Consider the following 18,620-nt stretch of genomic DNA (forward strand, 5'->3'; position numbering starts at 1 on the left):
AATTTTTGAAAATTAGAAATTATAACTAATATCTTAAAATTGTAAAACTCTTAATCATTTTAGAATTTAAATTTTAGTGTGACACAGACAAGGACCTAATACAATACAAGTTTTAAATACACATTCAGCACGTAAAAAAATCCAAATTTTCTTAAACCTTCATAATAATTAGGTTACATTTTTCATGAAGCTTGTAGCGTAACAAGGTCATTATCAAACAGCCAAAACTGGACGATGTTTTGGTATTGCTTAAAAGTTATATTCTAGCAAAACCGTTTTATATTATATTTTTTAACTTTTAAAGCTACATTGAGCAACATGTATAACTATGTTTTAATTGAAATTTTGCTCTACGTCATGTGACGGATTACCGTTGCGACCTTTACCAAACGAATCAATGCTAGATTTCTTTTTTGAAAAATACATTGAATATTGTTTCTTTTGTACTCTGTTCTATCTGTGCTGTTTTAAAGGAATTCTGAGATTTATTAATGTTCGCTATCTCCATATTCTACAATATAAAGAGGTTAGAGTTCGCATAAAATGTAGTTGTTTACAAATTATAACCCTGTTGCCTATGCTTAAGAGGCCAAATAGAGGGTTTGGCTATTGCTATTTTAAATAGAATTATGACGAAGAAAGCGCACATGAGTACATCTGTTATACAAATTTTTTGTCTTTAGTTGATTCTTTGATCTTATCATGTGCATACATTTCGAAAATAAACGGATAATTTAGAATCAGGTTTTCTTTATTTTACTAAAGACTTGCTACACTGATAAGAAATCAATTATGTAAACTTTCTGCCCCTATATACTGTAGATCGCTATATTTTCGCGACACCTTATTTTCGTGCAAGGGCAGAAGACTGGTAGATATGCATTAAAATCAGAGAGGGCTACTTTAAAAAATAACTAGTGTTAATTGTAACGGGGACCGTTAGAGACGTTCCCCAAACGCTCCCCAACATTGTTGTGACTAATTCCTGAAAAACTTTTTTAAAATATGCTCAGTATCGAAGAATTTCATAAAAGAAACATAAAAACTACAATGATATCAATTATATGTAAATAAACGCATTTCACGCGCACGCACGTGCACGCACATGCAAGATAATCATGACATTTCCAAATCATTAACATATCTATATATCTTGAGAATCAATGAAAAAAATCATAAAAATTTAACTGTTACTGTTTTTTTATTAGCTCACCTGAGCCGAAGGCTCAAGTGAGCTTTTCTGATCACATTTTGTCTGTAGTCCGTCTGTCCGTCCGTCTGTCTGTCTGTCTGTCTGTTTCGACTTCTTCTCAAGAACCGCTGGGCCAATTTCAACCAAACTTGCCACAAAGCATCCTTAGGTGAAGGGGATTCAAATTTGTTCAAATGAAGGGCCACGCCCTCGTTTAAGGGGAGGTAATTGGGAATTAATAAAAAATTTGGTGGCATGTTTTAAAAATCTTCTTCTCAAGAACCACTGTGCCAGGAAAGATGAAACTTATATGGAAGCATCCTCAGGTAGTGTAAATTCAAGTTTGTTCAAATCATGACCCCCAGGGGTAGGGCGGGGCCACAATGGCCGACCAAAGTTTTACATAGAAATATATAGGAAAATTCTTTAAAAATCTTCTTCTCAAGAATAGCAAAGCCATGATTGATCATGGGACTACTTTTGTATTTAAACTTTTCAATAATAAACCAATTTCTACTTTTTCCTAGCCACAGTGCTCAGGTGAGCGATGTGGCCCATGGACCTCTTGTTATTTTGTTCATTTTGTGTATTTCGTGTGCCTACGTGCATGAAGTCATGCTCTTTCATTTTATTTTGATAGTAGCATAATATTTGCATCAACTATACCTAATCATATTCTAAATTTCATCCATTTTGTTGAGAACCAAGAAAGTAATAGACATTCAAAGTTTCAGCCAATCAGATTGCAGCACACGTGCATACACATGATTTCATGATAAGTCTTTTATATCATACTGTAGATCTCAATAATGTATGACTACTTTCAAAATTTCAAAGGATTATGACAAAAAACAAGAAGGATATTGAGACTTTAGTTTCAGCCAATCAGAGCGAAGCGCACGTACATGCGCGTGAGCTCTTGCTGTTTTAACCATGTCATCTTGTGTATACTACTAATATATCCTCACATCTTGAGTTTCAAAACATTTCATCAAAAAATAGAAAAGTTACGACTATATCCATTATATTGGTCATTTCACGTGTTGCACGTACACGCCTTTGCAAGCACGTGCACGCAAATTGACCTTCGTTCCGCAAATCTACTAAAAAAAAATGCCTACTTACCCTAAAAAGGTTATAACGCGAAAGTTACGCGTTTATTCGCTAAAATTTGGCGTTATAACGCGAAAAATTTGTTGTTGTTTTTTTACCTACGAAAATTAGCTGATTGGGTTTTCGTATTAATGTGATTGGTTAAGAGATAAGAAAAACAATCAAGATTTTTTTTTATTTCTTTCTAATAGACGTCGCTACAGTCAACCCACGATATGCCAGGGGTCTAGCGGCAATGTTTTGACTCAGGGCCTTTAGCTTGCGAGGATGAGTACAAAAGACACAAATTCAAACGTAAAAGTTATATACTAGTACGTAATTTATATCGGATTTTGTTAGTGTGCCAACAGACTTTGTGTTCCTTCAAATGATCATAATAGTATTAATAGAAAAGATACGTATTGAAAAATTCACTGTTTAGGGATCGTTGATTATGTTATGTCTACGCAAAATTTGGTTAGTATTGGTTGCATTTTTACAAAGTTAGAAATTTTACGTCTGAACTATAGGTCCCTTAAACAATAAGCTCATGGATCACATCGCTCACCTGAGCACTGTGGTGACATGTAGGAATAAAGCAAAAATATCATTTCAGTATTTAAAAAATTAAATAGATAAATGGTATAGACCTATCCATAAAAAGGGGTTATGATTACAACCTTGCATCTACACAATTAAGGATGCTTATATTTTTCTTTGACCACCAGTGGATTTTTTTTTTGTAAGTTTATTCTGAATTTACACTACCTGAGATGCTTCCATATAAATATGACCAATTGTAGCTTTGTTGTTCTTGAGAAAAAAGATTTTTTTATTTCCTGTGTATTCCTTTGTTTAAAATTGCTCTTTGACCTTTGATCATGCATTGTGGGTCTCATCCTACATCTGGTATCATGATTTGAACAACATGAATCTACACTAACTTAGGATGCTTCCGAACAGATAAATATTTTGTGCAATTAAGTGAATTTATTCTGAGATAAAACTTTGATCATCCAGTTTGGCCCCACCCAACTCCGGGTATAAATGATTTAACAACCTTGAATCTACCATATATATGATATGACCAATCATGGCTTAATCATTTACAATTTAAAGATATTTAAATCTATGTTTCCTAAATTCAAACTCTTTGTTTCCTAAATTAAAACATTAAAATGAATTGATGTTGTGTATGTATTTAAGCATAAAAACTATTATTTTGCTTTGAAGTAATATATAGTTATCTTTATGAATATCTTTTAATGAACTGCTTGGTATCCTGTCTTTCAGATGGCGCGAGTTAAAATAACCAATCTTCAGCACCTCATCACGCTTACTCAATCGCCCAATGTGTCCTTACACCATTTAATAACAGGGGGTCAGCATTACATACTTCTCGGGCATACGTGGGTGAATCAAGCGTGTGACATTATACATTACAGGGACAATGTTCACACAGTCCTCGGATTTTTAAGCATACCTATGGAAATCGCACACAAAGAGCAGCATACTGGAGCCCAATTCCAAATAGAAATCACTCAAGGTTTATATATAGTAAACAATGCTAACAATGCTGCATATCCGAGAACTCTAGACGATCATGCAACAGCCTGGAGCAGATGGCTAGAAAGAGAAGGAGAAAAAAGGAACTGTGTGTCAGGTAGCAACTCCAAGAATCTGGTGACGAACATAATGACAGGGAATTCAAATTCAAGCCTGATTGTTGCCATAACAGATGTTATCATATGCGATTTTCATGAAATTTTATTGAAAGGAATTGCTAGTTTCATTGCACCTTTAGTTCTCAAAGTTCCATCTGATGATATTGCTACTGGCATAAAGAAGACCATTAAAGAAAGGAGCACACTATCAAGAATAGGAATAACTTTCAAGAAAAAGTTTCTAAAACCGCCAAAAATAAATATACCAGATATTCTCAAGAAACGCATAGATACAATTTGTATAGAGCAGGGAATCCGCCCAGAAGATGTTCTTTACAATAAAGAACTTTTATTAGATATTTCCATGCAATTTATTACTCTTTGTGACAAAACTGTAGGATACTCATTCCTGTTTTCAATTGTTTTGGAATTGTTAAGTTACTGTATCAAATCCATTATTAAACTTTGGTACGGCAGAAACAGAGGCAGAATCCCGAATCATGTTAGAAAAAGAGAATGGGTAAAAAGTTTTACTGCGATGTTATGTGCCGTACTTGGTACTTTTTTAGGATGTCTAGTGGGATTTCGCACCCAAACATGGACCTGGAATCCTTTTTTCCTAGGAATTATTTTTAACATCCTCTCTCGATTTATCGGAGCAGTAATGCTGCCGCAGTGGTAGATTTCCAGACGTTTAATTCATTTTAAAAAATAGCCAATTTTCTTTTTTATTGAAAAAAACAAAAAAAAACTTAACAGGAATTTTAAAGTTTGTAGTGCATTGAGTTTTAACCATTGTATTAATATTGATTTCTCAAATATTCATTTTCCAACACATGTTTCTTTTTTATATAAAATTGCCATTGAAATACAATTCCTTGAAGAACAGAACGTCATCATTTTTGTAGTTTTTCAATGAGCTAGGACTACCTATCTTATCAAGTTGAGTTCTTTTCAAGGAAGAAAAATATAAAAATATAATTTGGAATACGAATCGATGTAATAATTCTTAATTTGATTTTTTAAGTTGTTTTTCGTTTTTGCTCCATTTTATAGAGAAGATGACTGCAGACATTATTTAGTTTTGTTTGTTACTTACAAAAATTGACTTGCTCCGACCGCGACCCGATTTTTGCATATTTTAAATGTCGATAAGTTTTAAATAAATCGTGATAATTCAAAATAATTAATACAAATCATTTGAATTTATTGTTAAAATATTTCTACCAAATTTGGATAACATATGACGTCAAATAAAAAAGATATGGCAGAAGTTCATGAACTTTTCGTACAACCCTCATATTTAATATTGTCAACAACCTTACTGAATTGGAATAACCATATCTATATATATTCGGAAAAAATTCCTGAAAATCCTTGCATGCAAACAAGAATACACAGCGGGCTCCAGTAAATGTTCTATCAAGCTTTTTTTCTTTACTCAATCGCAAAAAATTAACAGTGGTGAATGGGGAAAATTCAGGAGTGCTGTGCAACAATATATTCAAGCTCTCATAACTTTTCAATTCTAATTGGTCCAAATAAGGTACTGAAATGAACAAGTTTTAATTGCTTTCTTTGCTTATTTCTAGGGCATATTAATCTGACGATTGGATTTTTGCTCTTTGAAAGATATTTTTCACTTATAGATACAAGATACAAGATATTTTATTTACCAATCAAGGGCCCCGAGGGGCATTTCGACATACACAAATGTACAATTTAAACATTCTTTTCTTTTTTTTAACAATATAATTTTTTTATAGTTATATAAATGATCAAGTTACACAATATTATTGTTCTCAGTGTCAATGATCATACATAATTAATACAAGTGTCCAGAAGAATGTCAATGATCACAAAACAATACAAAAATGTGATGCTATACATGTATCTTTACAACAGAAAACATGCAAACCTTCTCCTTCTGTAACACTCTGAAAAGGGGGGGGGGGGGCAAAGTGATATTTACGTGATTGTTTTTTTTTTTTTAAATACATGCCTATACATGTATATGTATCTCCAGGTAAAAATAGCCTTTAGGCCATGATCTTGAATATATCTTTAAAAAATCTTTTCCCACAAAATTCTTTACAAAAACTGAGAGAGAATATCCTTAGAATCGGGAAGGAAATACCTTTAAAAGTATTTATTGGAGCCATTCGAATTATTCATTCAAATTAATGCATAAGTTGGTAGGGAAAAACATCGATTTTTACAATGAAATGCATGTTTCTATGAAAAACCATTTTATTTGAATCAACCATGCAGTCTTTTGTTCAGTTTAATCGATATCTTAGATTGTTTGCTCAATTTCTATTTGAAATATATAAATAACAAAAATTCACTCCGTCAAGTGTCTTCAAGTAGCAAATGTTGAAAGCTTTTTAACAAAAACAATATTGAGCGTGAAATACTCCGGTCTAATAGAAGGTATAATACAGCATAATACCCTTTGTCGATCCAATGTTACATGTTTAAGACTTCTCAAGAAAACACTTTGTAATGATAAGCGATATCACTAGGCAAGCATCCTCAGGTAGAGCGATTCAAGTTTTTGTAACGTGTTGAGGGGTCGTACCTAATTGATTAAAGGATCTCGGTTTTTGGATTGATTTTAAAAAGAAACAATTTTCCTCTTATAATGATTAGCTAAAACTGATTGGCTTCCAAATAAATACAAATATTGCCCTTCCCTTACTTAGGGGAAATCACACTTGAAGGTCAGCATTATATTTTAAAAAGTAACCGGGGATTCCCATTGCCACCAGACCGACACTAGGATTGCCTTATTCAGGCTCGTAGTGTCAGTCAAGACGCTAAGTCCTAGTTAATCTCCTAGTGGTCAGCCTCTGACAACAGAGGTGACTGAATTGTCCTTATTCAGGACGTACGTACAGTTATCCAATGTTATCAGAGACTACTAGTATTTTCTCACGTATTTCTATGTAAAGTTTTCCTCTTTTATTGATTGTGACCCTCCTCTACCTACGCGGTTTTTGATATGAATTAACTTATTTAATTGGGTCCGTGTAACACTTAACGATTCAAATTTCTAAAAATATTTAGAGTTTTAGAATATTAATATAATAGCTTAAATTTCTAAATTTCAGAAGCTCAAACTCATTTCGTATATTGGAATTTAATATTTTAGTTCAAAAAAAACTAAACTTTCAAATTTCCAAACTGGTTTAACATTTTGAGTTTTTAGAGTTTTACCTTAAATGTTCAAAATTCACATTTCCAAATAAAATTTAATTATTAGTAAATAATGTTTATATGTTTTAATGTAAACACTGTACTATTAACTTGGACCTTCTTTTTTGCCCTATTCTTATCCTACAAGAGGCCATGCATTGAACAATGATTGAACAATGTATCTGCCTTTATATATAATTTTACAGTTCAACAGAATAAATTTGTTGAAAGTTCTACTTGCATACTTCTTTAGTAAAAGTCATACCAGGCCCAGGAGCCACAACTATATGCTGTTTAACTACTAGCCACCCTTATAACAGTTCGTACCTATTGGAAGCTGCTAGCATGTTTCTGTTATGTTGTGTAGTGAGTATGCTATTGACTCTCTTTTTCTTTTACAATTTTCTATGAGTGTCAAAACATCATAATAACAAACTTATGCTTAAACACATAACCAGGGCTTCCATGGAACAGTTGTTGAATCAACTTTTATATCAAATAATGTAAAACCCGTCAACCAATTCGCCAGAGTAAAATGTAATACACATTACATTCCATCTATGAAAGATTTTGAAAAGTCTACAATTTCAAACATACTCCACAAATCAAATCTTTGTAACTTCACAGCTAATTTTTGGGAAAAGAGCATGCTAGTAATTAAGCAGAATATTAGCTATATGAAATATATCAGCACTATTTACAATTGAACTCTCAGTCATCAGATGTGACAGCAGATATCCATGTCCTCAATAAGTTTAAAATGCTGAATAATATCTCATTCCTAAAATACACAAAACCATCAACATTTTCATGTGTCAAAACAAATTCTAGTTCTATACATGTAGATCTCAAAGTTCACATTGATGTATGCTTGAATTTCTGATCGAAAATTTCTCGTTTTCGGAGACCAGGTTTTCCAACAATTTTTTTTTTTAATTCGCAAGGGTATTAAATTTGACGCTTTGCAAGCAAACATATTTTTATATTAATATGAAGCAGAATTATTTCAAAAACGTGAATCCAAGAGATCTTTTGACATCCCTTACACATCTTTTTCATATTTGGATATTTTACTTTAAAAAAAGACGTTAATGGTAATTTTGCAACCAAGCTCTATGATAAACATGATGACTTCAACTTTTCAATTGTCAACTTCCCTTTCTTATGCAGCAATATAACTTCATCACCTGCATACTGAGTTTATATATTTCAGTTGATTTGATACGCAAGAGCGTGCTCTACGTATAAACAATTTCTAAAACGAGGTAAAATATTGACAAACAAGTTAATGAAACAAGAAGATCAGCAGAATATCAGCAGTCTCGTATAAAGTCATCATTTCGTACGTTCTATGGTCAATAATATGACCTTGTCAGCAAATACAGTTTATCATTGAGTCGAATGCTTACTGATTTTTTTCCTGCTAATTGTTAGTCCATTATTTATACACTGAATTGACGACGGATTTTCCGTTATTTCCTAATCATGACAAAGAGCACACGGCGGGTGTGACCGGTCAGCAGGGGATGCTCACTCCTCCATGGCATTTGATTCCACCTCTGATGTTTTGGAGGTCCGTGTTTGCTCCACTCCTATTTTGTATTGGTTTTTGGACTTTTGATTTGAATACAGTACTGTTTGTTATCTACAGATGTTTCATTTACGGGTTTATTTTGCTTGATCATTATTTCTTATCGTCATATTTATTATTCTTATACAAGCCAAACCTGATGAGTCTACCGTCACCATGATCAAGGTTCCTGAATAATAGCAATTTCAAGTAAAGACTTGAATCCCCACCTTTAAATAAAATTAATTAAACTGATTTACACTTTTTCCTGTTTCTAAGCATAGACAAATGTGGATTGCATACTCGGTTTTTTCTGTAAATGAAGATTTCAACAAAACATTTACAGTGACAACTAATAAAACACAGGTAAGCATGAATGTCTCCCATTAAAATAATGATATCTTACGAATAATATACAGTCAATAGAAAAATGTCTTAATTATGAAAAATTATTAATATGAATCATTTAATTTTATTTCACTTTAATAAAGATCTAGTGAATATTTAAAGTCTAGGCTATCATTAAAGAATTTAAGCAATAACTATTCTTTTTTATGAGGTTAAATGACTTTAAATGACAAATGTCTGTCAACCTGAGTTCTAAACCACCTAATCGTAAATAAATCAGCAAAAATCTACATTGTTGTCTTGTGGTTAGTCAATTATGAGCTTACCGCTGATGAACTCTTACATAATGTCCTCTGATTATCTATATAGCTGTATAATGAAGATCTGGTAGACAATTAAAGTCATACTATGTCTTATGTTTTGTATTTATTATTTTGAAACATAAACTTCTACATGAGAAGCAGAAAACGCTTGCTGTTGTCCTCAACTCGGCATTCGATACATCGACTATATATTATCAATTAACAAAATAGCTACTTCAAATCATACATATATATATCGACTTACTATATTCCAGTAATCTTGAAGTGAAAGATACCACAAAGTATGACACATATGTTTCCTTTTGAATATTTAACAAGAAAAATACAATAATGGTAGCCTTATAACAAAGATTTATGATGAATATATGACGACTTCAATCTTTCAATCGTCAACTTCCCTTACTGATATAGCAATATACATGTATCTTCATCACCTTCATATGGATTTATGTCTAAAAGTTCATTCGATACGATGGAGCAGGTTCTACGTTTGAAATATTTATAAACCGAAGCAAGCTATTAACAAACAAGCTGTTGACACAAGAATATCGACAGTCTCCTTTAAAGTCATCGTTTTGCAAGTTTAGAGTCCATACAATAATACAGCATTTGACGACTGACTTTTTTTTTTTACTAATTTTAGTCCATTATTTACACTGAATTGTCTACGATTTTTTTAATTTTTTTTCCCCCGATCATGATAAGGAGCACACGTTTTGAGTGATCGGTCGGCAGGGGATGCTCATGTCATCACACATTGATTCCACCAATGATATTTTTGATATAATTGTTTTATCTGTTCCCGGTGTGTGTTGTTTAAATGGCTTTTAAGCTTGAATACTGTTAGTTATCTCCATATTCCACATTTAATCTCCTTTATTTTGATTAGCTTGATGCACTAAAAAAATAATTAAGAAATATAAAAGACAAGATTTGAATCTAACAAAGACAATAGACTCGTTCAAGCTTTGGTTGATCACGTATCTGTGTTGTTACACTTCCGCGTCGGAAATGCGACTTTACTCTCGTATTTTTATTTCATTTTATAAAATATTTTCTTAAAAACATTTGAATTGTATACTTAAATAAAAAAAACAAATTTATCTGGAAAAAATGTATTAGATTTTTTTCTTAATTTTGATCATATCTATAATAACGGAAAAAAGCGCGCACGAATACATTCATTAAGAACTTTAGTGCCCTTTGTAAAGTTGTAGACGAATGTTTTTTATCTAGTTGTTGGTATAACACTGAGTTGACGGTGTATAGTGGGACGAGGAAGAATTTAAAAGTTGGTTCACATGGTAAATATAGATTTTTTAACAGTGTACAGTACTATTAACAAAGGAAAAATTATTTTCTTTTGAATAGACAGCCTATCTTATTTTCATTTTCTTTTTCTTTCTTTTTTTTTCATCTGTTCACGATTATTTCAAATATTGCTCAGAGGAAAATAGAAATTCATATCAAAGTATCAGCAAAGTACTTTCTTCTGCTTGCTTTTCATGCTGCATTGTCTTTTAGTTTGCATAGACATAGTCCAAATCTCTAATAAATTTCAGACTTTCCCAATATTCCAAAATCACCCAATTTATTCAAATGTTTTTAAATTTTTTTTTTTAATTTGTTATCAATACAAATCCTTTAAAAAAGACACAAAAATACGGACTCTTGTATACAACAGAGGTTGTATTTGGTGGGAAGGAAAAGTAAGGCTACCTCGATTAAATAAAAATTTTAACATATGCTTAAAGCTATACATGGTTTATCTGAGCTAAAAAAAAAATTAAAAAATGAACTTGGATGTACATTGTAGATGAACATGATATTTGTTATATACGTTCAAATTCAAATTTTCACCGATTTTGAACTTGAATAACCCCACGTTTCTGTTGTTAAAGTGACTTTAAACCATGTCTCAAATCTAAATGCGGAGTCCGAAAATATATCGATTTATCCTTTAAATATTCTAATTGATTTGAAACAGAGATACATTGTGGGTTCAAGTAAATGTTCAACCAAGCCTCTTTCGTTACTCCTCACTAGGATTGACAGTAGTGAAGGAAAAACTTCAGGAGTACTGTGCAACAATATATTCAAGAAGTGGTTTGAATCAGATGTGGATACTAAAAAATTCCAAAGAACTTTTGGACAATTTGAAATCACAAGATTTTACAAAAATCAACAGCTTAAAAACCTACGACTTTTCAGCTTTATATACAACCATTCCCCTCGATAAATTAAAGTCCAGGCTTTTTGATATCATTGACAGCTGCTTTTTAATAAAAATGGAACTCGTAAATTTACTTTCCTGGTCATTGGTCATTTCCAAAATTATTTTGTTTAAACAGATTCTGATTGCACACAAAAGTACATGGTTTTGCCGTAGTGTTGGCAAATCGGACGATTTTTATTAACCGGTTACTCGCTTAATCTTCCGATCGAGTACCCGGTTACTCGGATTTTTTTTTTTTTTTTTTTTTTGTTATAGTTTCCATATTTATTATTAATCTCATCCTTTTACATATTGATAGAAGTAAATAATAAATGTTACATATATGAACTTTATTTACAAAAACAAACTCCAAAAACAAATGATTTTAAATGTCACTTGAAACGGGGAATTTGTTTTTGTTTAAGAAAATAATTTTATCAACACATGAAGAAGATATATGTCGTGATCGAGGATATCATACCCTGCAACATTTTGCAACTATATATACTGGTTATTTTTTGCTGAGTTCCATGCAAGTCACTGGTTATCGAATTATTTTTCAATCTTAGGTGATTTAGCATATTTGTAGTTCCAGCCCAACCGTATACGATTCACATAAATTGCATCTGACAGATTTCGAGTCCGCCGTTCTTTAACAATATTTCCATGCTTTAGATGATTATGGCGGCATTTTGTTAAAGTGTGTTTCTCTGACCATCACGGGTCTAAATGAGGTAATTATAACTCAGGTCTCCAAAACGTGTACCCCCTGGCAATTAAAGTCGTCAGTAATTAAACTAATCAAAACAAATCAATCATATTTGTGAACGACTAAAGCAAGCCTAACGGTAATTAAATTAGGGAAATGTGTCAATATACATTTACAAATACCAAAAAATATTTTAAACGTATTTAACATGAAAATGTATTTTTATCCGAGAACCCGAATAGCAGTTTTACTAACCGATAGTCGCATCGTTCGACGGTTAACCGTACGTTAACCGGGTACTCGTTGCCAACACTAGTTTTTGGAGACCAGGTATTCCAACAATCTATTGGAATTCCACTGGGTACCAATTGCACTCCGTTATAAGCAGACCTATTTTTATATTCATATGAAACAGAATTTGTGCAAAATCTTATGCGTGAAAAGAAGAAAACACTTGCTGTGGCCTTCAACTCGACATTTAGATATATCGACGACGTATTGTCAATTAACAATGGTGATTTCCATTCCTACGTCGATACGATATATCCTGGTGAGCTTGAGATAAAAGATACAACAGAGTCTGACACATCTGTTTCATACTTAGATATTTTACTTGAAAAAGACGTTCGTGATAATGTAACAACCAAGCTATATGATAAACGTGATGACTTTAACTTTTCTATTGTCAACTTCCCTTACTTATGCAGCAAATTATACCTTCGTCACCTGCATACGGAGTTTATATCTCTCAGTTGATTCGATTTGCAAGAGGATGCTCTACGTATGAACAATTTCTAAAATGAGATAAATTATTGACAAACAAATTAATGAAACAAGAATATCATTAGTCTCGTTTAAAGTCATCATTTCGTAAGTTCTATGGCCGATACAATGACCTTGTCAGCAAATACAATTTATCATTATGTCTAATGCTGAATGACGTCTTTATGCTTATTGTAATTCCATGATTTATACACTAAATTGACGACGGATTTTTCCGTTATTTCCCGGTCATGATAACGAGCACACGGCGGATATGACCGGTCGGCACGGGATGCTCACTCCTTCATGGCACCTGATCTCACCTCTGTTGTTTCGAAGGACCGTTTTTGCTCTGCTCCTATTTTTTATTGCTTTTGGACTTTGATATTGAATACTGTTCGTTATCTCCATATCCTTCTATTACATTTTATTACTTTGCACATTAATGTGGTAAAATATAATTAATGGCCTGTATCAATAACGAAAATGGCATATGGCGAAAACGATTTCTACTAATTTAGTCCTTTATTTCTTTCTTAATTTAATGAAAACAAATAAGTGTAGGCACTTGTCATAAGTGGCTTATGGTAGCTACACTCCTTGAATCTGTTGCAAAATATCAACAGTACTGTTAAATTTAGGTTGACCTAGATTTTTATGTAGACTACACTTTTGTTTTATGCACTGGGAAACATTCTCTTGGTCTGATTAGTATATGAATAAAATCGGTTTTTTTTTTTTAATTCTATTCGACACATTTTAGTAAATATATTGCAAATTTGTTATAAAGTCTAGAAAAAATAAGAATCTCATTTTATTACAAAAAAAAATTTACATCGATTTTCATTTTTTTCCTTTTTCTCCTAGCTAACACAAATCTTTCTGAACAAAGAATATAAGAGAAACAGTCATCAAACACCTGACGTGAATATTTTCTTTAAAATTGTGAACAAACATTAATACTTCCGCCCTCCAAATGTGTCCTTACTGGAGTTTTTTTCACCACTATCTAATATAGAAAACGCGCATGAATACATTTAAAACTTTTGAGTCTCGTAAAGTGATATTCGACCTTATTTAAATACGTCATAAATTTTCAAAGAGAAACTGATGTTGACTGGAACGAGGAGTACTAGTATCTGAAACTTGGTTCATATGGTAAATACTTTTTTTACCGTTATACTTATGCTGTGAGGATTTTTTTAAGGCGAAGAGAAAGTTTTCTTTTGATGACATAAACTAAAAGGCCTATTTTATTTTTTGTTTGTTCATTCGTTTGATTATTTCTTATATATCTGTTCACTGCTCTTTAATTTCCTGCATGCACAATGACAAAAATTAAAATTTATTTTGCAGAATAATATTGTTTTGTTTACTTTCGATATACATGTAGTCACTTATTTTACTACCAATTATGCCACAAACATCGTAGAATTTGGGGTATAGTAATGATATACGAAGACAGAAGAAGCAAGGGGATTCAGATCTAACCAAACTTTTCATTTGTATCAAATTATTCGAACATGACCCTCACTCCGGAAAAACGGACATGTCAGTTCACTTTAGTTAATAATCGCTCCACAAAAAATACCCCAAAATACATTATAATGTATAGTGGGGTATTTTTTTGTGGAGCGATTATTTTGGGGTTTTGACAATTTGTTCCTATTGCAAACATGTTGACTAAGTGTACTAAATATAAATTGTGAAAAAATTGTCAAATAAGCCCCGGGGTTGAATATCGGGGAGGGGGGAGGGGGGTCCTGTCCACAAGTACCTGTGATTCTGACATATTTGTTTCATATATGGATATTTTACCAGAAAACGACTTTGATGGTTATCTACCAACAAAATTTTATGTTGCGTTCAACTTTTATTTCGTCCCTTATTTAAATAGCAATATCTCTGGAATACACATCTTCCAGTTGATTCCATTCTCAAGAGCATACTCCATGTAAGTGAACAATTTCTAACATAAGGTATCTCGTTAAAATTCAACATTTCGCAAGTTCTCTAATCGATCGATAAAATGACGTCAGCAAATATTATTCAATTATGGACACTTTTAGTGTGAAATATGGTTTGTTACTCAACAGAAAAATATTCTTATTGACCGACGTGAAGCTACTATTACTACTCCATGGCATATGATCTCATATGTGATGTTCTTCAAAGTCCCACTTTTGCTTTGCTCCAAGTTTATAATGTTACAATGGTCTTATAAATTGAGCTTGATAATTGTTCGCTCTCTTCATATTGGGTCTTCTATAATGCGACATCCTTTGAACTTTGACTTTTGCAAATTAACAATCTACTTACATTTTAAGTTTACATCCTCAAGAATTAATATGCAGGGTTAAATTCTGCTTTAAAAAAATACTAAATGCAGCGAAAATACCTTAAAGCTGTACTAAGTGTACATGTATATAAATGTAAAGTAACCATGAAGAAAGCAAATCGTTTTATAAAGTGGTTCAAATTGTTGCTTTAACGTTTGGCATCTAACTTCCAGATGGCACAGGAACAAGGAAAAACTAAAATAACGGATCTTCAGCATCTCATCACGCTTACAAGTTCGGACAATATGTCCATGCACCATTTAAAAGTCAGTCGAGGCTTGTATGATCACCATTACATTTTGCTAGGGCACAAGTGGGAGGATGAAGCCTGTGAAATAATACATTACACGGTCAACACAGACTTAAATGTGATTGGCAAAGGAATCGCAAAGAAAGAGATGCTATCTAGAGAACAGCTCAAAGCCGACATCGAGAAAGAATTATATATTATAAACAATGATGCATATCCGAGAAATTCAGAGGCTATTGCAACTGCCTGGAGCAGATGGCGAGGGAGGGAGGGAGAAACAAGGTACTATGTCTCAGCTAGCAACTGTGAGAATCTTGTGACGTACATATTGACAGGAGTTTCACAATCAGAGCAGTGGAACCTGGCTGGATTTTTCAAAAGGGCCTTGGGGGACTCTATAGATGTACTCATTTGCGAGTGGCTAGAAACCTTGTTAAAGGGATGTGCAAGCATCTTGGTTTCTCCGTTGCTCAGACGTCACTCTAAAAAATTCGCAACTGAAATAAATGAAAAACTAAAAGCAAGAAATTGGGCATCACGAGCAGCAGTAAGATTCATAAATATTTTCCGACAATCGCCAATGACACGTGTACCAAAATTTCTTAAAAATTTCGTAGAAGGATTTAGAAAACAGCACGGAATTAAAACAGAAGAAATCTATCACATTGATAGATTTATGTACGAAATTTCAGTACAGTTTTTAATTCTCGGTGTCAAAACTGTGGGATACTCATTCCTCTTTTCAATTATTTTGGAATTCATAAGCTTTTTGTCCATAATCAAATTTCGGGAAGACAAGAAGAGAGGTCTAATCACGAATCCCGTTTATAAAAGAGAATTAGTCAAAAGAATGATCGCCATGATGTGTGCCTCAGGTGGTACTGTCTTAGGATGTCTGTTGGGTTTTCTGTTCACAACATCTTTATGGAATGGCCCATCTGTTCTTGGATTTCTAGGAAATATTTTATTTCGACTCCTAGGAAGCGTTACTGCTGGAGCTGTAGTAGATTGGGTCAGAATTGGCTAAAATTATTCTAAACAACGACTAATTCTCTTTTGCAGAATAGATATTAAAGCAATAAGACCGCAGGCAAGGCATCATATTGTGTCAATAACAGTTACTGTCATTATTATGTCCCCTCTAAAGTGTGGGAGGGTGGGTAGGTGTTTAACTTCCTAAAGATATCGCTACATAGTAAATCAGTGTTCATAGTTAGCATTATAATATAGTATAGAAAAAGCATGTAGACGTTTATATGTTCTACGAATGTTAAAACACTCCCTTTGTCGAGATGCGTTAATAAAATTATATATGTCCTTTATTAGACCAAATTTAGAATATGGTGACGTTGTTTGAGGTAATTGTAATGAAAAGGAATCATCTTTACTGGAAGAATTTCAGATTACTGCGAGAATTGGGGTGGAATACATTATCTGACAGAAGGAAGGAGTTTTATGAATAGACTTACTTTTACAATTGACAACTGACTTTTACAATTTTAACATAGTCAAACTCCAATCACTAAAATGTAAGAGTCAGCTGTCAAATGTAAAAGTAAGTCTCTTCATAAAACTCCAATAGTACATTAATAAATATTATTTGACAAAATAGCGCCACAATACCTTTAAGATCTATTAAGACCTTGTGTTCCACCCAAACCACATATTCATTTAGACACAATGATCAATGATGGCCTTACTTTTCTTATTCCTCAAACGAGGACCACATCATATATGAATAGTTATTTCCCATCTATAAACTACAAATCAATAATTTACCTAAAACATTTTTGTGACGTAATCTTTTGTTAAACGTGGTTCAATAAATTTGTTATTGTCCTGTATCCCGTCCAATAAGTTACCTGTAGGTGCCCAATAAGATTCAACTTATTGGACGGGTACAGGTAACGAAAATGAGAACAAAGGGCGAGGCAAATAAGTAAACAGCACTCAAAAAGCAATGGCAAATCAAACAATTTAATATGAACAATGTTGGAGATTAGTAGCGTTAAATGTTAATATTTCACAAAATATCCTATTGAAAATGGCACAAATAATCCAGTGAGTTGAATGTCTCAGATTCATTATTGTAGGCCTTTCAACTGCCGCTAGGGGTCGGTGTTATGAACGATAATTCACTGCTGAAACTTGTTTAGAGCAGGCTCGGGGTATCTAACTGTTTACACGCAAGGCAGTATTTAAAATTTCACAAGTGTTTCTTTGCTCTCAGTAGAATCCAGTGGTTTTAAGATTTAGCACAAATGTAAAACTTATTTACTGTATAGTTCCGGACACCGGTTTACTGCATATAATTAAAATCTTTAATTAAAATAAAAAGTGAAATCTACCCTCCTTCTCAGTTCTAACCTAATTAAATTTTTATTCTCGGTCGTTCCCCTTCGTGCTTAGTAACACAAATAAGATGATCAATTGTTGCACTTACTTGTAAAAATATATATATTTACACAGGAAGCGAAAAAGCGCGAACACAAAAAACATAACATTAAATTTTCTTCTTCATAATAATCGTCAAAGAGAGTTAAAACTATTGAATATAGTCTGTTCCCCATTCATTTGACTCCTGTTATTTCAGGTAGAGTGAAGGCATTCTCTTTCTCTTGGTCAAAACTTTTTGTGTACAAAACAATGTAAGGAACCCTTTTGTGTATATAACAATACCAATGCTGAAGCAGCCTATATGTCATTCCTATAAACGATAACTCATAAATCGGCACTAAGTTGGTCATTTTTCACACCTGGGTTACCTGTCCTTAAACACAACATCGGAAAAGTCAATTATAAATGATTAAACTTTTTAATGATGTAATTAAATGTATGCATAAGTTATTATCTTTTTTGATAATTTCATGTACCTATAAATCTATCTATACAATGTTTTTTTACCATAGGTGCAACTTGAAAAATTAGTCGAAAGGCCTAATTATTGTAGACGCATCC

The 18,620-nt window shown here is 32.7% G+C and overlaps 1 protein-coding gene across 2 annotated transcripts; it reads left to right on the top strand.

The window, feature by feature from the left end:
• The first annotated feature begins 10,603 nt into the window (after positions 1–10,603).
• LOC134230237 (uncharacterized) lies at positions 10,604–17,069 on the top strand. 2 transcript variants are annotated; one of them, XM_062712002.1, is made up of 2 exons: positions 10,604–10,691; positions 15,586–17,069. In XM_062712002.1, exons 1-2 carry the CDS (start codon positions 10,689–10,691, stop codon positions 16,687–16,689), a joined length of 1,107 nt encoding a protein of 368 aa, XP_062567986.1. In that variant the 5' UTR covers positions 10,604–10,688; the 3' UTR covers positions 16,690–17,069. The 2 variants fall into 2 exon arrangements, with proteins under 2 accessions (XP_062567986.1, XP_062567985.1); XM_062712001.1 differs by lacking the exon at positions 10,604–10,691 and adding an exon at positions 14,090–14,231.
• Positions 17,070–18,620: the final 1,551 nt, after the last annotated feature.

This window comes from Saccostrea cucullata, unplaced genomic scaffold (genome assembly GCF_032062105.1).
Source record: "Saccostrea cucullata isolate Sc308-1 unplaced genomic scaffold, CSIRO_AGI_Scuc_v1 ctg1322, whole genome shotgun sequence".
NCBI classification, from domain to species: domain Eukaryota; kingdom Metazoa; phylum Mollusca; class Bivalvia; order Ostreida; family Ostreidae; genus Saccostrea; species Saccostrea cuccullata.